Source organism: Gopherus flavomarginatus, chromosome 16, assembly GCF_025201925.1.
Source record: "Gopherus flavomarginatus isolate rGopFla2 chromosome 16, rGopFla2.mat.asm, whole genome shotgun sequence".
NCBI classification, from domain to species: Eukaryota; Metazoa; Chordata; order Testudines; family Testudinidae; genus Gopherus; species Gopherus flavomarginatus.
This window is the reverse complement of record NC_066632.1, coordinates 285,511-308,260: the sequence shown is the minus strand read 5'-3', so window position 1 is coordinate 308,260 and position 22,750 is coordinate 285,511. Positions and strand designations below refer to the sequence as shown.

The window sequence follows — 22,750 nt, the reverse complement described above, 5'->3', positions numbered from 1 at the left end:
TCCCCCCCACACACACCCAGATCCCCCCCCACTTAGCCCCATCCACCTTCACCTGAACCCCCCTGCAAAGTCCCATCACCATTTCACCCAGAACTCTCCCACAACAAGCTCCTGTGCATCCAGATCCCCCCCAACACCCAGATCCCCCATTGAGCTGCTCGCACCCAGTGTCCCACACAGAACCCTCTCAACCCACACCTGGATCCTGCCTTCCCACACCTGGTGCACCTGGCATGGAGGAGTAGGGCCCTGGGGTGTTTCTGGGGCAGGCCCAGTCCTTGCTCTGTGTCAGGGTTGGGTGCAACCTCACTGCTGAGTCTGTGTCCCTGGGGTAGGGTGCGGTGCACAGTGCTCTCCCACCTCTGTGCAGCCAGTGGCCTGTGCTACTCAATGCCATGCTTTAGCTTCCACATTTATTTAACAAATAAAATTTGCAGAATTTTAAAATAGTGTGTGCAGAATTTAATTTTTTGGTGCATAATGCCCTCAGGAGTATAATACGAGGCTTCCCTATAGAACTCGCTACTAATTTTTTCTGAGACAGATAGATGTGGTCAGGGATGCACAAATTATGTGGGACAGATTAGGAAGGTGAGAATTAACAAGTTTCAGCTGTATCTTTTAACATGTCCATATGATTAGTCAGAAGTATCAGTACACACACGTACAGTCTCTCATCCTCTGTGGTGCTCTGACACTGTGCTAGAGAGACTAGGAGGGCCATTTGCAACAAGAATGAGAAGCCTCTGGCTCTGGACTAGAGAGGCTTCTCAAAGCAGGAACACAAGAAATACCCTTTTTAGAGGCCGCTTTTCCCTACTGGAGTTCTTACTTACCAGAATTTGGTGTTGATGGAGAGTTTGCCTGGTTACCCTGGGCCACCACATTTGTTGCATCCACTGCTGTTTTTGCTGCATAAATGTTAGCCTCTTCCTGGAACTTCCCCATATTTTTTTTGTACCGGATTCTCTTGTTACCAAACCAGTTGGAGACCTAGAAAAACATCCTTGTCAGTACTTGACCAAACTATCATTATCTCCTAGTAGTTACTGAGTCTGCCACCAAAGGTAATTTTAAACTAAGGTTAGAGGGAAAAATTTGCCATACAGCTTCTAACAAAATCTAGGATGCATAAAAGCATCTTTCACCATAATAGTGGTAACAATGAGCCATGAGAGTTTAACTGCAAGTCTCCTAGTGACAGACATGTATTGATATTTTACCAAAAAAAACCCCACCACATTATTAAAATAAAAAAGCATCTTTACAATGAGAGCAATTTCAAATAAAACACTTTACCTGCGAGACTGTGATGCCACCCTTCTTTGCTAGCTCTTCTTTGGCTTCTTCACTGGGGTAAGGATTACTCAGGTGGGAATAAAAATATTCATTCAGTACTTCTGTTGCCTGTTTGCTGAAGTTACGCCGTTTACGCCTAAAAATACATAATAGATATTCTTGCTTAAAAAAAAAGTTAAAGAACATATCACAGGAATTTGTCTCAACTCCTCTGAAATCTAGTCTATATTGTTCAAGCAAATATGCAAGACAGACTTAATAGCTACTAAAGATTGTAATATTAATGATAACTAAGCATACTTCGTAACCCACAACCTGTGGTGTGTATTTAAAGATATTTATACTAGTTCTAGGTTGCAAATGCAGGCATTGTAACTCTTATAATTAGTGGCATCAAGCAACATAAACACATCAGAAAATGTGGTCAGAGCCAATAGCTGTTGCCATTGGGCTGTGCTTGTTTATTACCTTGCATCAAGAAATCGTGAGCGCAAGATCATCACTGCCTCACATGTGCTCTGTTTCAGCTGCATCTGGATAGTGCTGAATTTGCCATGGATTATGTTCACCATGCGCTCAATTTCTTTTGGCGAAATTGGCCTTGTTCTACTCTGTTCTCTGAGAAGATTCATAACATGGGTGGTGAACTCACTGCACGCCTGAAAATAAATTAAACAAAAACACAATAAAATACCCCTAAAGTTCAGTTTAATTTCCCCAGTAAGTGAATAAATCCAGAATATTTTAATTCATGTTTAGCTTTACTCCTCCATTTGCTCTTAAGTATTGCAACAAGTATAATCTTTCAGTTAGCTTAGACATCAGACTAGGTAAATTAATGAATGTCAAAAGTCCTTTCATTTTAGTCTAACATAGTAAGCTGAAAGATTTTTAATTGAATTTGCCATCCTTGCATTCATATGAATAGATTATACTCCCTGTTCTGCACTTACAACCAACAGCAAAGGAAAAATGGTTATTTTTTTTTAATTGAGAGGATAAAAACTCTTCCATGCAGAAAGATCACCTGTTCATATTTCTCTAGCTCAGAGTGGTATATCTGTCGGATCTGTGACAGCTTGGCCCTGTAGTCAGAGTGTTCAATGCTATTGTCATTTGGACAGCCACCTGATGTTGCTGCTACAGTCGTAGGTCCTCCTCTTCCTCTTTTCTCGGGCCCGGAAACACCCTCTGCCAGCAACATGTTATCTAGTCTCATTAGTTGAGCATCGGGGGGATCTTCCTCCTGAATACCGCGAATACTTAACACTAGATAAATATAAACAGGGATCAACAGGTTATTTCTGAAGTAGGAAAAAAGTCAGCTTTAACTCTGGCAATTTATATTCTCTTCACAGATTTTAATAGTCATGTCTTCATGTACAAGGAAAAAGGGGACAGTTAATGAAGCTGAAAGATGACAAATTCTAAATTCACAAGATGCTGCTAAGACCAAGAATTTACCAAAATTCAAAGAAAGATGGTATATTCTTGTTATACATATAAATGTACAAAGTTATAGTAATTAACATTAACACAATGTTGGAGGGGACTTAAAACCTCATGCTTCAGGTCTTCGGCTAATCTCTAATCATTAGAGGTTAGGTTGAGAACTTCATGGAACAAACCCCCCATTTGCCCCTGCAGGGTTTCACCATCCTCAGAAGCATATGGTGCTGGCTACTGTTGGAGACAGGATATTGGATTGGGTCTGATCCACCATGGCAATTGCTTTATTCCTAGACATGTAACTGAAAAGAATGACACAAAAGTACAAACTTCTATGAAAGTCAGTACAACAGGGATGAATTTTGCCTAGTCTGTTTTATGTCACCAAGTCTGCCACCTCTGAATTTTCATTAGAAATCAGACCTAGAGGTATTACTTTGTGAATAGTCTAAAACCATCAAAAAACAGTCCTATACTTAAGTCTGAATTGTTCATAAGTCTCTACTAACTGCAAGACAGCCAAGTTTTAGAGCTGTTTATGAACTTACATGTTTCTACATATGTAGATTGTTTAAACATGTTTATTTAAAAAAATGCTACTAATGATTTCCTTCTCCCAACTATGTTTTGTCTCAACAGCTGATTGAGGGCAATCTCAATTCTAAGTAAGCGCTTGCAGAACAGCTAACCCAATTGAGCAATATACATATGCAATCACTTTTCAATTCTTTCTAATTCAAATTCTATTCTTTGCTTGTTAATTACAATTTTTAGTCTCAAGAGAACAGTAGGTGCTAGACAATTTTTGTTAAATGACTGAAGGTTGCACAGATTTGATATCCTATAATATTCACACACCAAGGACACATTTTTTTAATACAAAGATTCAAGATGAAGGAGATGCCATAATTATGAAGCAATTGGGTAAAGGGACCATCTTTCACTGTAGGCAAGACCAGGATCCAGATTAACAAGTACATGGACACTTAATATACACAGTTTACAAAATACAATATAAATAAAAATCAAGGTTACCTTACAATTAGAAATTCAAAAGCCAACATTCACAATTCTGAAAACACACATACTACAATAAAAATTAACCTTTAACTTTTGTTGAGTCTCACAATATTTTACAAACCATATAGAAACTATAAGCCATGCAGACAGTGAAAAGACAGACAATATACAATCTTACTATAAACTGCCAATGTAGTCAAACTTCTCCAGAGTGCACCTCCCTGAACCCATTCTTTCTACCTCTGCCAGCAAAAATAAGTAGAGCAAGGGCATGCACATAGGACCAGGGTGTCAACATAAAACCTTAAAACCTTGCTCCATAAGTCTTGCTCCACATAACAGCATTGGCTTTAATCAAAAATACTTCTTTGATGTCAACTAAATCTCAGTTGCTTAACTTTAAAAAAGTTACATAACTCCAGCAAAAGTTGGAAAAAGCTGAAGTACTCAATGCTTTTTTTGCCTTGATCTTCACAGACAAGGTCAATTCCCAGACTGCTGCACTGGGCAGCATAGTATGTGGAGGAGGCGAGCAGCCCTCAGTGGTGAAAGAATAGGTTAAGGACTATTTAGAAAAGCTGAACATGCACAAAACCAAGGGGTCAGATGCAATGCATCTGAGAGTGCTGTGGGAGTTGGCTGATATCATTGCAGAGCCATTGGCGATTAGCTTAGAAAACTCATGGCGATCAGGAGAGATAGCAGACGATTGGAAAAAGGCAAATATAGTGTCCATCTTTAAAAAAGGGAAGAAGGAGAATTCAGGGAACTACAGACCAGTCAGCCTCACCTCAGTCCCTGGAAAAATCATGGACCAGATCCTTAAGGAATCCATTTTGAAGCACTTGGGTTGAGGAAGGTAATCAGGAACAGTCAACATGGATTTACCAAAGGTAAGTCATGCCTGACCACCTGATTGCCTTCTATGATGAGATAACTGGCTCTGTGGATATGGGGAAAGCAGTGGACATGACATATCTTGACTTTAGTAAAGCTTTTGATACATTCTCCCACAGTATTCTTGCCAGCAAGTTAAAGTAGTATGGATTGGATGAATGGACTATAAAGTGGATAGAAAGCTGGCTAGATTGTTGGCTTAATGGGCAGTGATCAACGGCTCAATATCTAGTTGGCAGCCGGTATCAAGCGGAGTGCCCCAAGGGTCGGTACTGGGGTCGGTTTTGTTCAACATCTTCATTAATGATCTGGATGATGGGATGGATTGCACTCTCAGCAAGTTTGTGGATGACACTAAGATGGGGGGGAAGAGGTAGATATGCTGGAAGGTAGGGATAGGGTCCAGAGTGACCTAGACAAATTGGAGGATTGGGCCAAAAGAAATCTAATGAGGTTCAACAAGGAGAAGTGCAGAGTCCTGCACTTAGGACGGAAAAATACCATGCACCGCTACAGGCTGGGGAGGGACCGACTGGTTAGGCGGCAGTTTTGCAGAAAAGGACCGGGGGATTACAGTGGATGAGAAGCTGGATATGAATCAGTGTGCCCTTGTTGCCAAGAAGGCTAATGGAATATTGGGCTGCATTAGTAGGAGCATTGCCAGCAGACTGAGGGAAGTGATTATTCTCCTCTATTCGGCACTGGTGAGGCCATGTCTGGAGTACTGCATCCTGTTTTGGGCCCCCTACTACAGAATGGATGTGGACAAATTGGAAAGAGTCCAGCAGAGGGCAACAAAAATTATTATTATAACTATTATCATGACTCATGAGAATAGGCTGAGGGAACTGGACTTATTTTAGTCTGCAGAAGAGAAAAGTGAGGGGGGATTTGATAGCAGGCTTCAACTACCTGAAGGGGGGTTCTAAAGAGGATGGAGCTAGGCTGTTCTCAGTGGTGGCAGAAGACAGAACAAGGAATAATGGTCTCAAATTGCAGTACGGGAGGTCTGGGTTGGATATTAGGAAAACTATTCCACTAGAAGAGTGGTGAAGCACTGGAATGGTTTACCTAGGGAGGTGGTAGAATCTCCATCCTTAGAGGTTTTTAAGGTCTGGCTTGACAAAGCCTTGGCTGGGATGATTTACTTGGGGTTGGTCCTGCTTTGAGCAGGGGGTTGGACTAGATAACCTCCTGAGGTCTCTTCCAACCCTAATCATCTCTGATTCTATGAAAAGAAAAAAAAAAAAACAACTATCTTCCAACAGCAGGAAGTCGTCCTGAATTCCTTTCAGATCACCTACAGAAAACAGTTCTTAATTTTTGCATATTCTTTGCAAGAAAGCAAGAGAGTATGTGTAACAGACTGATATGGATTACACCATTTCCTCTAGATACAATACTTCCCCTACTACATTCAGTCTTAAAACAGTGTACCGTATTTATTGGAGATTTTCAGACACAAAATCTTGGGCAACACAGACTGCATTAACTCCAGAGAATGAGCAAGGAGTTTTTTCCACTTTTAAATGGGTTTAAAATGCATATATGTATAGTGAAACACCATTTATGTAGCAAACACTGCCTTGCCACCCATAGCTAGCAGTTCCATGGTCCTCAACTTTGTTTTACTCTCTCACTTTCAACCTAGTAAGTCTGTTCCTCTGACTTCTACAATTCACCGTCCTTGGTGTAAATGGCCTCTCGTTCCAAGATTCAGGCACGGAAAATAGAACAAAACCAGGTACACAGAAAGAAGAAAGTGAAAAGGACACTGAAAAGATGCTCTCCATTAAAACATGAGTGGGAAATTCTGCTAAAAGGAGGGTAAGGAAGGGAAACTGTTGCGTATTTTTTAATCAGCAGCCATTCAAATTCTTACCAGAAAGTAAAACAAAGGAAAGCATATTTTTTACTGCAGACTATACACAAAAGTGTTCCTCTAACAGCACCATTACTGGATATTTTTGTAATATGGAAACAAGAGGGAAAAAATCGTTGTTCTTTTAACTGCTAGTTCTATATTTTCAAATAGTTCTGAACCATGGGTTGGCCATTGGAACTGCAAGCACAGGGACAAGTGAGCCAGAGTTCATTTGCCAACTAATCTTGGCTAAAATTCACATTAAAGTATTTTGATTGGTACATACGAATACAATTAACAGGAGCAGATATATTTGGGTCTCACTTGCTATTTGAAAACAATTCTGCCAAACCCTTTTCCATATGTACTATGCTGCATATCAGAATCTGCCTCAGTGCTAGAGTCAAGCTCCCAGCTGCAGCTCAATTTTCTGTCACTTGTCTAATTATGGTAATTAGATATTAGTTATCAATTAAACATAGGCTCATCTCAAGACAACTGTTGAAATGCATGTATGAAATGCTTGTAAAGTCTCAAGGGAAGAATTTAGTTGGCTGATTTGAGTAAGTCACAAGTAACTAGAGAGGAGTTAAATAAAATTAACATTTTGTAGGCTACACTTCTATACCGGTAAGTCAAATGTTTATTTAATGGAACTCTGTCAAGATGATTAAACCTAGGCATTACAACTGAGCTCTCTTTTTTTTAAAACCTACTACACAACATATATTTTAAACTCATCCTGGTTTATCTGAAATTCACTTAAATTATACATATAATTGCCCCAAAGATCAGATATTTTAATAGTTAAATAAAGCCATTAAAATTAAACTCCCCAAAGTCAGGACTTCACTGGGGCAGCTGACATAGGTGGTCAATTTTTAGGCCTAATACTTTCAACATCCCTCTTCAACTAGTTTAACATTTGAGTTACTTTTGGTATTAATAAAAAATGCCTGATTCATTCAAAACTATCTATTTGAAGAATTCATAACCAAGAATTTGAAGCATGTAGCAGACTGTTCAAATCAGTGAGAACAAAAGCTGTATTCATTTATGTAACAATCCTCTACAGCCAGTAATCATGGAAGAGGATGACTGGATGAACAAAACCATAACCAGCACAGCCACTGTACAGGGTGGTATTAAAACCAGCTTGTGGAAGGGTATTTAAATACCACAAGCTGTCTGTAAGTCATTTCAGTTGACACCATCTGGATTTAGTACTGGTCTGCCTTCTACCAAAAAAGAAAGTGTTTGGAGCAGTAGAAAAGTGAGAAGCTATGGATTCTTTAAACAAATTCAAGCCTATGACAGAGACACAAGAACAATGCCAGGATTTTAAAGTCTGTTAAGAAACAGGTGAATCTCCTCATACTTTTGATTTTTTTCAAATTCAGGCTTATTTGCCACACCCATCTGTCTGCCTACAACACAATCTGTCTCCTCAAGACAACATCAGCTTCAGGACCTGACAGAACTAAAGTGAAAACATTAAAAAAAAACCAAAAAAAAACCCCCACAAACCAGTCAATATGCTCCTTCCTCTGCTCCCTCCCCACAAAAATCAGGGACATTTGTAGCACAAATGAACCTTTAAAGCCCCCTAAAAAAAAGACTTTTTCATTAGCATTAAACAATAATTAATTAAAAGCAATGACAATTGATGATGCACTATTTTCTCTGATATAGAAAAAATCAAAAGCGAAAAGTTTAGCTTGAGCTTCACCAATCTGATCAATCTCCCAAAGCTAGTAAAGAGATAACACGCTAGTCTCTCACAAATGAAAGAGAGAGAGAGAAAGAAAGAAAAATCACTAATGTGATCATAAACTTCTAAACTAACATGGGTATCCCACATCATCTTCCCCATATGTTACTGTGTGGATTGGTTCGGTCACTTAAGTTTAGAGGTGGGCTAGAAATGTTTAGCCTTTTGATAGCCCACTGGACCACAATGCTAATTAGATCAATTTGTTCATCACTGTATCAATACCTTAATAAGTGATCAACATATCAAACTGGACAAAAAGATCAACATGTTTAAGTTGCAGCTGCACTAGTGTGTACTGCATTTTAAAACACTAAGATGTACAATAAACAACATTAATATTATGGGGTTGTGTGTCAAGACTTTATTGAACAGAAGTGGGAGTAATTGGGTTTTTTCTAGCAGTTGTACTGTACTTTCAAAGGTTATTACCATGTACAGTACCAGAGGATGAGTAAATAAAAGAAAAAGAAAATATATAATTCATGGGTTCCTACTTTAGTTTTTGGTACAAACTTGGGACCAAATATAAATTAAGACATTTATTCATTTTGTTTTTTTATCTGTCCAGTAGAGAGACAATTCTAAGTAAATGTTCTGCCATTCTGCTTATGTAGTTACCTATCACATATTCAATGTTTTAAGCATGACTCAGACTTGTCCGGGCTTAGTATTATGCCCAAATCTATCACTATCCATTCATTATATTTATGAATGCTTTTAACAAACACCCTTCAGGATCATAAAGCCCTTTAAACTGGTGCTGTCATATACACTAACACAGTATTATACATTCCCCAACACAACACCCACTAGATATTCATCAAAATGTAAAATAATTATACTAAGCCAAATGAAATTCCCATCATTTCTAATTAATCCTTAATTAAAATACATCACACCTAAGATACTGAAACTTCACTCAATATGCAAATGCAATCATTACAATATATTTACATATCATTAATTAAAGATCTGCAGTTCTGTAATGAACTGTATGAGATCACTGATGCCAAAATAAAAATGATATGCAATTTGTTTAGGCTTGTTTTCCTCTCCAGATTTTCTTCCACGTGGCAACAGAGCAGAAAAGCTAGAGGTAAATACATCTATTGGCTGTACGGCACACAAAAACAGAACCTTGAATGTTAACCCTTCTGAATTTCAAGGCATTAGAAGAAGAGGGATAGGGTGAATTTGAAAGTGTCGGTCTCACTGGCCCACTTTGTACAGGTGTAAAATAACTACACAAAGCGCAAGGCACTGGGACTCAGAGGGTTGTACAGGTGTTGACTGACTGGAATTTAATGAACAATTCTGATGAGACATGAGGGAATCTATGGAGTAAGAAGATTTCCTTTTAACAGTCATTTTTTAAAATAGAACTGCAGAATAATTAATTGGCTCTCAGCAGGAACTGGGACTAACTAATCAGCACTAAACTGCATGTAGAAAATGTACACATTTTATTTATTTTAAGGCTTGGTGCCTATTGCAATGGCATTTGGAAGCCATACAATTTTTTTCTTAAATAATCTCCACACACATCACTTCAAGCCATCCCTTACTGCTACCAAGAGAGAAACCCTCATAATCGCATCATTTAACAAATGGGCCTCCCATTGCACCCTGATGGCTATCAAATCCAAGCTATCACTAGCCACAAGAGGAAGCAAATTCCACAGCCAATGACCCTCTGCTAAGAACAACAGCCCTCAACCCCCACCTCCACCCTGGAGAGCCCACTTTTCCTCTTCTGGTCTCCAAGTGTTGTGACAGGACAGAACTTTCTTAAAAGTCAATATCTGAAGGTCTTGTAGATTCTCCACCACAGAAGAAGAAAACTAATTCAGAAGGAAGACAAGTATGATTCTGAGTGCTAAGGAACAAGACGACAATGTAGGAATTTCAACAAACCCAGCGACAAAGGGAAAACACCAATTGAGCCCCACAGCACTTCCCAAGTTCTAACACAGAATGAAAAAATACAAATTGCATTAACCTATTTGAACAACCAGCATGTTAGAGGAAGGACAGGGTATTGCAGTCAGTGGGAGGGGGAAAAAATGGTATGTTATAAATTGCTAAACAAAATACTTATTGATTCTTTGTACAGCAGTCATGCCCAGAAGCCTCAATCAAGATCAGAGGCCCATTTTGCTAGGCACTGTACAAAACACATAAGGAGACAGTAGCCCTGCCCTAAAGAGCTTAAAACCCAACATAACTCAGGTGTTTGCTGCAATCAGTCAGAAAAAGGAAATCCTCAAGGATAATATTCGCTTTTATTTCCATTGATGTACACACCTGGACATTAAAGCTATGAACAGCTTTTATATTTGGACAAGCATAGCTTTCTGGAGTCAAGCATCTGATGTCCATGGCAGCTGAACACCAAGAAAAGAGTCTGCTAGACAGATTTATTTACAACAGGTTTTTAAAATATTCTAAAGACAGAATAGTACTTTTGCCAGTTCTCAAAAGAACTAAGTGAGTGTTATTGTGAAGGAGGTTAGTATGGACTTCAGTGGAGCACTGTGTTGTGCTCCTTGAGGGAGCACTGTCCTCCCCCTCATACATTGCTTGGGTTAGATGTACCTTCAATAAATGTGTGCGGAGTGTGTGTATCTAGGACATACTTGAACGTGAAATATCTATTTCAGTATATTTTTCCTGGTGAAGTATAGAAATAAAAATGTCATTCTACAAACTACAGTGACTGAATTATTTAATCCAAAAAAGAAAAATATAAAAAAAATCATATAATCCAGAGTTCAAACAGTAGTTTGAGAGAAGGCTAGATTTGGATAAATCAATTTTAACTGGCAAAGAAGAATAGTTACTTTTACAAGTATTTTTTTAAAAGCACTTTCTGGCCAAAATTTCTTTACACTTTCCGGTTGGCTGCTCAATGGAGGGGCACATGGCTTATCCTGAGCTATTGTGAGTGACACTGGCACACTAACAAAGGGAATGTGGGAGAGAGGTTTGGGGGGCCAAACATGTTTTAAACTGATTCAGAGCTAGAAAGGAAGCCTGTGCGCCTGGGTCACAAAGAAAGCCTAAACCTTATGCTACAGTATGTCCAGGCTTTTATTTGCTTGAAGCCATAACATCTGCTCTCCATAATTTAAATAAGGAACAGACAGGCCATCAGACATTCAAAAACCTATGAGACCAAAACAAATCCAGCGTAGCCAAGGTACTGGAGTCTCGTGTTACAAATATGTTTAAGTCAAATAGAAGTTAAACTTCCAGGTTATAACAGAGCAAGCAAATCCCAACATGGAAAAACAAATAAAAAAAGTGTGCTGTAGTGCTTGGATTAGTCTCCTTTTAGCTGTCCTAAGATTAGCTCCTACTCAAAGGAAAAAAACCACATAGGATAAACAGACATAAGAGACTATAGCATAACAGTTCACAAATTTCTATTCCTTTAAAATTTTCCTAACTCAAAATATGTCAACTATAACATTCTCTTAACACAAAAGTGAGAGTGTGTTGCATTTCATTTAGTATCACATACTGTCTTTGATGCTAAGGACATCACTGAAGATAAAACTAGATGGCCTTAAGTTTGGAAATATGATATAAAATTGATATACAAGATAATTACAAGTTATTTTTTCAGTATAGGTTCAGTACCAAGGGCAGTATTAGGATATTAATGTTAAGCAACTTATATCATAAAGAATACATTTTCTAAAATTAAACAGGTTCTATAAGTAATTATCCTTTAATATAGCATCCAAATTCAGTAAGCTCTAAAGTTTACACAACAAAGCACAATAAAACATCCCAACATCACTACCCGGGAGTTTATAGATGAACAACTGATACACTGGGTGGCGAAAATCAAAATCCACTCACTCCTAACCACCCCATTCCTGCTCACAAAGAAAATAAGTCACATAATCCACCTGTCAACTCAGTTTCCTGCTGCTTTTGTCTTCTTTCCCCATTTATCTGCTGCTTCTCCTCACAGCCTCTCTTTTCTGTGGTCTAGTTCGTTTTCCAGTGTTAACCTCCTAGTCCCTCCACAGTTTTGGGACCATCTTCTTTCAAGAAATAGCGTGATATGGGCATTCTATTAAAGACATTCTGGTTGTCACCCCTTTGTGTCTACACATGTCTACTCAGAGATTATAATTGTAATGTTTACATTTTATTTTGTTTTTCATATCAAAAAGCAATGAGCAGTAATATTTCCTTCAAATCATGGCACAGCCTACATTGTAGGAAGCAAGCTACAACTAATCTCCAACCTACAGAAGCACAATGGGCCAGGAAATCACCATTAAAACCTTAAGCTGTAAAGATCATTCACTCAGGAAAGACCTATTTCAATTGCACTTGACCCAGGAGATGTTCATTTCTGCTACCCAACTTTCCAAAAATCATTGAAAAATTCCAACACCACACCTGTTTTTTCCTTGATCTCACACAGCACGCTGAAAAGAGCTGGTTTCATTCTGTGGCAATTCAAGGCATGTTTTCTGAAAAGGAGAGAAAGAGAAGATAAATGCTGAGTGGAAGGGGAAAGAGGCAGGAGTGCCAAGGTTTATAAAAAATGGATTCCATGTATTTATAAAAATGAGCAAACCAGAGCATAAGATTAATGTACATTTAGAAGTTCTAGTCACACAGTTCACTCAAGGTCGTCACCAGAAACTCTCTACCAGAATAATTTATAGCCTTGAAATACTCAATTGCTTATAGTTGGCAGAAGCAAAACAGAAGTTAAACTCTGCCAAAAGTATATTTTATATGATGTAGTCAACAAATGGCTGCTTTCTGAATTAGCATTCTTCCAATTGCTCTAACAAAGCAGTCCATCTAAAATATGAGAAAGATCCACATTTTTACATTATACAGATTCTGAACATTAAAAACAAAACAGAACTCAATTACCACTGATCAAATCAAATATTGTTCCTTTCAGTTTAATCAAACTCAAAACAAGTATCAGTCTCCAAACAAAAGGAGACTGTTCTTCCCCTAGAACAGAAACGGAAGAAATTGCACCCAGAGGATTGTTGGGATCTCTGGGCAAGAGGGATGAAAGGCAGAGATACTTTTTAAGGAGGGGTAGGCCTTAATTGATCAAGAGCAGCCTGGTTGTCTAAGGGACACCTCTGTGCAAGCAGGAGGACCTAGTGCCAGAAGCCACATCATACATAACTAATTATACATTCATAATGTGGAATACCATACAGAGTGTGTCTGACTGCATCCTTAGTATGAAATCATAGCACACATTAACTGCTTCTTTGAAGCAGTTATGTTTGTTGTGAATATATTAAAAGCAGCATGTGCATATTATGAGCTACACCTCACCTTGATGCACCCATGTAATTCTATCAAAGAAAAGGATTTACAATAGAAATTCTGACACAGCTGTAGCTGGAGGGGCACTCAAGCCCCACTAGAATGTCCACCTACTTTTCCAAATAACCTAAAGTACATTCTGCTTTGACAGAAGCCACTTGATGCTTCCAGTGTTTGAGACAGATACCACCGCATTTTTTTCCCTGTTTTTCCAAACAGAAATTATGGGAAGGGGAAAAAGATTAATAGGTATGCTACACTTGTTTGTGGAAAGAGAGTACATTAAATTACATCACTAGCCATGAGTAAACAATGTCCACTTTATTTCAATGTACCCTCTAAATAAATCTAAGTTATCACTCCAGAAATATTTCTTATTTTGTAGTTCAGTAATGCCCAACAGGCACTGCAGATGCAGTAGCTGCCTCAAATAGCTTACAATTGAACATGACAAAACAGATGAAGGGTAGGATAGACAGATATAAAATACAAACTAAGTAATCAGGGAGATGACATGCAAATGTCTTGTTAGTACAGTTTTTTTGTTGGTAGGGTATTCTTTTAAACGGGAAAGTATTCTTTTTTTGTATGCAATGGAAACTGATTTATGCAAATCTCTATGTAAATAACTATTAGCAGCATTCTCTAAACAAAGTTTAAGAGGACAAAGTCAATTTAAAAAAAATCACTTCTGTCAAAAAAGTTTATAATCTACTACTCAAAGCAGCCACTACATTACTTGTAATTGACAGAGAGGAGAAACAAATAATTTTATTCCTGTTTGACAGAACCCACATAAACATTCATTGTTTCCTCTACATAGTCAGTTTTCCCAGTCTGTGTGGGTCATTCGAAAACAAAGGGAACATTTTAGAAAGCAGAACGTATGAATATAAATCCACAAAAATTGGTAAGAAACTGAGTGGCAAGTGTGGTATCCAAAACTCCACCCCACCCCCCATTTAAAACTACTACTTCAACAACAACAGTCATGGTATCCTGCAAAAGTTAACTATTTTCACAATGTTTTACTACATTTGGAACCAATCTTGTGTACGTCAACATGGGGGGGGGGGGGGGTATGTTAGCAAGTTTCACACTTTCAAGTGATTACTATAAAGAGTGAAAAAATATGAAAGAACTTTGTAATCCTCTATTTTTACCTATGTACACACTCTTTGTACCCCTGTATATCATAAGAAGTTTGAGATAGAAACTACAAAAGGAGTTCTCAAACACCCTGATGAGATACACTCTGCATCAGTAAAAATACAGTTTCCCTAATACCAAAATATACAAGAATGCTGAAATTAATTCTTTGCCCTTTTTTCCCATCCACAGCAAGTAATATCTGCTTTTCTCCCTATCAATGGTAAAGCTCTTTCCATTACAATCTCAGTTGGTCTCTCCTCTAGTAACAGAAGGCATTACATTTTATTTCAGTCTCATTCAGAAGTCTTAAAAATAAGCTTGGCCTAGTGTTCTTACAGGCCCTGGTACCTTCATATTTTCCCCCCAGACATTTGCTGAGGGATCTTCATACACAGCTGAATACTTAAGCTATTTGAAAAATCTTATAAACCATACTACTTCACTGAAGAGATACCAGAGCTGATGCCATTGCTGTATCTCTCACCCCAAAAAGTGATACCTACCATATTCTCAATTACAGCCAGACATGTAGCTGCAATTGCAAACTGTGAATCATCCTCACGAAGTTTGTTAGAATATCTCTCTGGAAGAGGATACTAAAAAAATTTTACATTTCTCTGGGGGAGATTTTTAAAGGCACAAATGGCAATTAGGCACCTGACTTCCACTGGAAGTTGGGAGTTCGGTACCTGCCATTTGTGCCTTTAAAAATTCCCTCTACCACCACCTCCTGTGATGACAACCCCTTTTGTAATTTTTAAATTATTTAATTAAAGTACATTCAGAGCCAGGAGTAACCCCTTTTCAGAAGTTTTCTTTATTAAATACAGATCATCCTGATATTCCTTACACAGCAGTACTCAGGCTATGGGTAAGGGCTTAAAAGGGTACTCAATTTCCTTACAATCCCCCATCAATAAGATTTACAACAGGTAGCTGTAAGCCTCCCATAAATATTCTAATACAATACAAGAACTGAGCAAAACAACACAAGTTGAAGTCCACTGACCAGTTTACTTCAATACATGGAACCAAGACAGGCATAATGCATATTATCAGATATCTAAGCAGATCAATATCTACCCACAGACAAGCAGCCTGAGAACAAAGGCAGCTGAAAAGAAAGCCAAGTGGATTCTATTGTCCTTGCTTGATGACAAACCATCAATTCCAGACCTTAAAACTCGGCTCTCATAAAAATAGGGCTAAAAAAGCTGATTTTCACACTAAATAAGCTAGATGTGTTATAAGTTCTCAGAAACAGGCTCCCCAGAAATCATTACATAGCTAATATGGCCAATATTTTCTCTTTTGTAGAATGATAAAGTTGATTAACATTGATATTAAGCAGGTTACTTATGTAATTTTTGGCAGATTATTTTAAATAAAAACAGCTTCTCTTCAGTTTTTAGCTTGCAGTCTAAAATTTAGAATATAAATACTAAAAGTTCTGAAACTCAAGAGGCCCCAGTGAAGTTATGAGGATTTGAAACCCAGTACAGTTCAATATGCAGTTTTTTTTAAAATACAGAGTAAAATTAAACTCTAGCAAATAAAACAGCTGGAGCTAAATCATGGCCAAGCCATCTTGCAGATAGATAGGTATTCCAGGACACTCTGCCTAACATCCCTGAAGCATCTGTGCTACTGGTTACACTAGATTTGAAGAGGGTTGCTTCACTTTCTTTACAATGACATATAGGCCTTCTTACCAAGATTCTCCATCTGCAAGTAGACTGCACAGATGGACCCGTTATTGTCTATAATGCAAGAACCTGTGTTGTGCATGCACAATCATCTCACATGCCAAGGGCACTTCTTATAAAGTTTGAGCTTTCAAAAACTTTGTGCCTAAAATATCTAACAACATTTTTTTCTAGAGATTTCTGTTTTCTAAAAACACTGAAAATAGCTAAAACAATTTAGCCTACACAAAAAGCACTATGACTCCATAATTAAATTATTGTTTATAGGCAAAACAAAGAAACTTCCTAAGCATTCAACTTTTTCAGCTCTCTTGTAGATGAGTTTTGAAAAATCAAACAGAACTGCAGTGCCTTGTGTGACATACACATTAATCTGTGCATGCACTTACTATGAAGTAACTATAAACAGCTTTAATTTTGTGTTGCAGTGACTGGTAAAAAGAGAGAGCATATTAGGGGATGCCTCATACTACCACCAGTAATGGAAAATATGTTAAGGAGCTTGAAATAGTAGCAGCATTCTCTTCAATATTTTTTTTTCATTTCAACATGCATTGTTTTGGCGTAAGAGCAACACAGAAGAGCACCTCTGAAGAGTCCCTCTGACTCAAACTAGTCCAGAATATTGTTTGAAAAACTATAAGGTAGAACAATATCTTTCCTCAGTAAATACAGTCTAGAAAACTCTAATTTTACCACAAACTCTCTCCTAGGAAGCCCCATCAACGTTCTCTTTTTTTAAATCAATAACTATTTGGTTAGAACTTATCTTCGGATCATACCAAACATGTTTATGGGCCTGGGGTTTATTTTCAGTAGTTCTGCGTACTTGCATAAATCACTTTCACATGGTTTCCAAAGGTGTAGTTAAAACCTGCTCTACAGTTTCTGAAACAGTACAGACCATGACTTGCCAGTGTCTACAGTTACAAGTTAAACCATTTTCAGCACCAGTTCAGCAGCTGACACCAACAGGTAGTTTACCTAGCATAGACAAGGCTTAAATGTCAGGCCAAAGAAACTTCTCAGAGTAAATAAACCTTGGTTTAGGTAATTTATAATGGAAAGTCAGCCAGACTGCTAACCAAAGTCACAAATCACTGTCTGGAATCTGATACATGAGTATTCATTTGCTAATTTTATAAGCCAGATCTGTTTTACTATCCTCCACTTTCCAAACTACTTCCTCTAGTCTATATACTTTCTACAACCCGTACATACCAAGTAAGCAAAACATATAATTACAGAAAGCCAATCAGGGGCACAGATACCTCTAGGATAGAGAAAAGAAACTATAAGATTTGAATTATGCTGATATTTTTACATCAGGTTATGTTATTCATTTTATTATTTACATCCCCTCGAGGATCACAAGAGCATACAATATGCACAGAAGAGAATGTACTCCTCAGGTAGGCTTCTCTCTTTAAACACAAATACAGTTAGCTCTCACCCAAGTGAGGGGTGATACAGACAGAGTGCTGCCAGGTGCTGTGAAAACTGCTCACACATAGCTCTGCCAAAGCACCTTAGATCTGAAATGTAATACATCCGCCATTCAGTTCCTGTGTGCACGTGCCCCTCCCTATCTCAAACACACACCTCTCTGCCAGGGCACTTCAATCCTGAGCTGCAATCATAACCTTGCATTTAGTCTACTCCTAGGCCAAATTATACAGTAGTTGTGCAACAGACAGAAAAAAAATCATTTTCACTTGTGACTGGAGCTATGATGTGAACCCCTATCCACAGTAGTGAAAGGACAATTCACTAATAAGACAGGCTAGCTTTTAAAAAATAATTCTAAGCAGCGTTAAACAGTTCACAGTCTGTTATCAATGAGACAAAGGTACAAGATCCTCTCAGTCAATATACAAGTCAACTGTTCATCTCCCATACTGAAAGTCTCCACACTCTTATTCTTACTAGGATGGGAAAATAAAGTCTGGTTAAAAAATTCCCCTGAGCAGAACTAGCAAGTAAGAAATCCAAAATTTAGATCTACAGCCTCAAATCCTCCATGTTCTCAGGAACTCAGTAACGTAGAACAGTTCATCTCCAGGTCATTTGTGCCACTACAGCTAGTGAGTCAAAGACATTGCCATTAGGTGACTTCATTAAGTAACCTGTGTGAAATAAACTCATGGGTCTCAGCTCTATTCCTAGCAGATAAGTGTCTATACCATAAAAACCTCCACCATCGAACTTCCCGTGCCCCAAAAGCAGTCTCAGCAGCAGCCAAAGAACGAGAGGTCAATAAAAAATGGACTGCTGTCATCCATGAGGTGGGGGTCTCTCCAGGGCAGGGATGAGACACACTAACTAAACATCAGAGGGGTAGCCGTGTTAGTCTGGATCTGTAAAAGCAGCAAAGAATCCTGTGGCACCTTATAGACTAACAGACGTTTTGGAGCATGAGCTTTCGTGGGTGACAGTTGGAGACTGGCCGTTGAGGAATGGCCATTGGGAGAGCACTTCAACCTCCCTGGCCACACTATAGCAGACCTTAAGGTGGCCATCCTGCAGCAAAAAAACTTCAGGACCAGACTTCAAAGAGAAACTGCTGAGCTTCAGTTCATCTGCAAATTTGATACCATCAGCTCAGGACTGAACAAAGACTGTGAATGGCTTGCCAACTACAGAACCAGTTTCTCCTCTCTTGGTTTTCACACCTCAACTACTAGAACAGGGCCTCATTCTCCCTGATTGAACTGACCTCGTTATCTCTAGTTTGCTTGCTAGCATATATATACCTGCCCCTGGATATTTCCACCACATGCATCTGAAGAAGTGGGTATTCACCCACGAAAGCTCATGCTCCAAAACGTCTGTTAGTCTATAAGGTGCCACAGGATTCTTTGCTGCTTTTACTAACTAAACAGTGCCTGAGGAAAGTTTCCTTTATTGCTGCCTGAACTGTTACCTGCCCTGAAGATGTATACGGAACTTCAGTCTCCAGGACTGTCTGGCAGACACCTTTTACCAGCACTAACGTCCCTTAAATAAACTGTAACCCTATACTGAGGGTTTGCTCCTAAGACATTACCAGGTACCTATAAAACTCACTCTACTGTTTTAAGCGAAGTTCCTCTGTGAAACTAAATCAGGCTGCCTCAGGCCTTGCCCAGCGTACAAATTCACAAGCAATACGGTAGATGGAAACAGGCAGAGAAGTTAGTATCCAGGAGCTTGATCACCTGGTGCTCACAGCACACCTAAAGCAGATGCCAGGCACTACCCCACTCTACACTTTAGTGCCATACACTACCATCCCCTGGAACCAGACTCTGGTTCCCAAAGACTCCAGGATTTGGAGACTCTGTCCATATCCTCATGTATCAGAGGGGTAGCCGTGTTAGTCTGGATCTGTAAAAGCAGCAAAGAACTAACGTCTGTTAGCCTGTAAGGTGCCACAGGATTCTTTGCTGCTTGTCCATATCCTGGTACCCAGCTCCCAGGGACTGACCTACACAGCCCAGGCCCTGATGCCGAAAAGCCCCAGGACTCGAGACCCTTCCGCCCCCAGAGCCTCCAGCTTCAGAGACTCCATCCAGCTTCCAGTGCCCAGGTCCCCTAGTCAGACCCCCCCGACCCCGCGCCTGGCCGCGGCGCGAGCCGCCCACTCATGAAGCCTCCCTGCAGGCGCTGCTCGGACCCGGATCTCCTGCCCGAAGGGCCGCACCCCCCGTCCCCCGCGGTACCTGGCTTGCGCCTCGTCCAGGCTCTGGTCGGTGATGGCCATGATCTGCTGCAGGATGTCTCCAGTATCCTGGTGGCCGGGGGGCGGCGGCCCCGGCTGGAGCCGATGCGGGGGCGGCGGTGGGGGGGCGGCGGCGGCGGCCGGGTCTCCGGCGGAGGGAGGCGGCGGGATCCCCCCAGGCAGGGAGACCCCCGCACCGTGCGCCGCCGCCAGCAGCCGGGACGGGTCCTCCATGGTGGGGGGAGGGGAGGGCGCCGGAGCAGCCGCTAACAGGTTCCCGGTACGGGCCAAGCTCCTCACGCACAACAGGCCCCAGCCCAGCGCCGTGCGGGCCCCGCCCCTCTTGCGTGACCCCGCCTCGGCGTGACGGGACTCCGCCCCTTCCCTGGCGCGACGAGTAGTGACGCTTCCTTCCGTCCTCAGCCCAGGCCCTGCTCCGCCCCCTCCTCTTGACTGTGCTCCCGGGCGGGGGGGAGGCTGCCCCTCGGGCCTGGACCAGGGCAAAGTGTCCCCGGGCTGCCCCCAACGGCCAGTCTCCAACCGACACCCCCCCCGCCGGCCCCCAACGGCCATTCCTCAACGGCCCGTGTCCAAACGTCACCTCGCGCCTGCCTCGCACTGACCCCTTCCCACTGCCCCCAACGGCCATTCCTCAACGGCCCGTGTCCAAACGTCACCTCGCGCCTGCCTCGCACTGACCCCTTCCCACTGCCCCCAACGGCCATTCCTCAACGGCCCGTGTCCAACCGTCACCTCGCGCCTGCCTCGCACTAACCCCTTCCCACTGCCCCCAACGGCCATTCCTCAACGGCCAGTCTCCAACCGGCACCTCGCGCCTCCCCCGCCCCGTCCACCCTCCTGCCCCCAACGGCCATTCCTCAACGGCCCGTGTCCAACCGGCACCTCGCGCCTGCCCCGCCCCGTCCACCCTCCTGCCCCAACGGCCATTCCTCAACGGCCCGTCTCCAAGCGTCACCTCGCGCCTGCCTCGCACCGACACCCCCCCCAATGGCCATTCCTCAACGGCCCGTGTCCAAGCGTCACCTCGTGCCTGCCTCGCACCGACACCCCTCCCCACCGGCCCCCAACGGCCATTCCTCAACGGCCCGTGTCCAAGCGTCACCTCGTGCCTGCCTCGCACCGACACCCCTCCCCACCGGCCCCCAACGGCCATTCCTCAACGGCCCGTCTCCAAGCGTCACCTCGTGCCTGCCTCGCACCGACACCCCCCCCCCGCCGGCCCCCAACGGCCATTCCTCAATGGCCCGTGTCCAAGCATCACCTCGCGCCTGCCTCGCAGTGACCCCTTCCCGCTGCCCCCAACGGCCATTCCTCAACGGCCAGTCTCCAACCGGCACCTCGCGCCTGCCCCGCCCCGTCCACCCTCCTGCCCCAACGGCCATTCCTCAACGACCCGTGTCCAAACGTCACCTCGCGCCTGCCTCGCAGTGACCCCTTCCCGCTGCCCCCAACGGCCATTCCTCAACGGCCCGTGTCCAAACGTCACCTCGCGCCTGCCTCGCAGTGACCCCTTCCCGCTGCCCCCAACGGCCATTCCTCAACGGCCAGTCTCCAACTGGCACCTCGCGCCTGCCCCGCCCCGTCCACCCTCCTGCCCCAACGGCCATTCCTCAACGACCCGTGTCCAAACGTCACCTCGCGCCTGCCTCGCAGTGACCCCTTCCCGCTGCCCCCAACGGCCATTCCTCAACGGCCCGTGTCCAAACGTCACCTCGCGCCTGCCTCGCAGTGACCCCTTCCCGCTGCCCCCAACGGCCATTCCTCAACGGCCCGTGTCCAAACGTCACCTCGCGCCTGCCTCGCAGTGACCCCTTCCCGCTGCCCCCAACGGCCATTCCTCAACGGCCCGTGTCCAAACGTCACCTCGCGCCTGCCTCGCAGTGACCCCTTCCCACTGCCCCCAATGGCCATTCCTCAACCGTCACCTCGCACCTGACCCGCACCAACTTCTTCCCACTGCCCCCAATGGCCATTCTCCAACCGTTGCCTTGCGCCTGCCCCACACTGCCCCCTTCCCACTGCTCCCAACAGCCATTCTCCAACTGTCACCTCGCGCCTGCCCTCAATGGCCATTCCCCAACCGTCACATCCCGACTGCCCCAGGGCAATGCCTGCCTCTGAGATCTGCTGTGCAGACTGTCCAGCTGTCACCTCCAAACTGCCCCCAAAGGCCACTCTCCCAACTGTCACCTCCAAACTGCCCCCAATGGCCATTCTCCAATTGCCACCTCCCAACGGCCCGTTGCAGCCCCCTCCTGACTGCTCCCAGCCACCATTCTCCCAACTGCCCCCAACAGCCATTCTCCAACTGCCACCACCCAACTGCCCCCTTCAAACTGCCCCTCACAGCCCCCTCCCACTGTCCCCAATGGCCATTCTCCAATTGCCACCTCCTGACTATCCCCTTCACACTATCCCCTACTATCATCTCCTAACTGCCCCCACAGCCATTTTCCAATTGTCACCTCCCAACTGCCCTGAAACTGCCCCCATCTGTCACATTCCAACTGCCCTCATTGGCCATTCCCCAACTGTCACCTTCT

At 42.4% G+C, this 22,750-nt stretch overlaps 1 protein-coding gene across 1 annotated transcript in view; it reads right to left on the bottom strand.

The window, feature by feature from the left end:
- PBX4 (PBX homeobox 4) overlaps positions 1–20,477 on the bottom strand; it is a 28,731-nt gene extending 8,254 nt beyond the window's left edge. Inside the window, exons 1-6 of the mRNA XM_050924779.1 lie at positions 20,188–20,477; positions 12,723–12,796; positions 2,327–2,568; positions 1,768–1,958; positions 1,300–1,435; positions 837–993 (exon numbers count right to left, since the gene is read on the bottom strand). Of these exons, the coding sequence (XP_050780736.1) occupies positions 837–993; positions 1,300–1,435; positions 1,768–1,958; positions 2,327–2,568; positions 12,723–12,796; positions 20,188–20,420 (1,033 nt within the window). The 5' untranslated portion in view covers positions 20,421–20,477. The remainder of the gene's footprint in view (positions 1–836; positions 994–1,299; positions 1,436–1,767; positions 1,959–2,326; positions 2,569–12,722; positions 12,797–20,187) is intronic.
- Between the last annotated feature and the right edge of the window lie 2,273 nt (positions 20,478–22,750).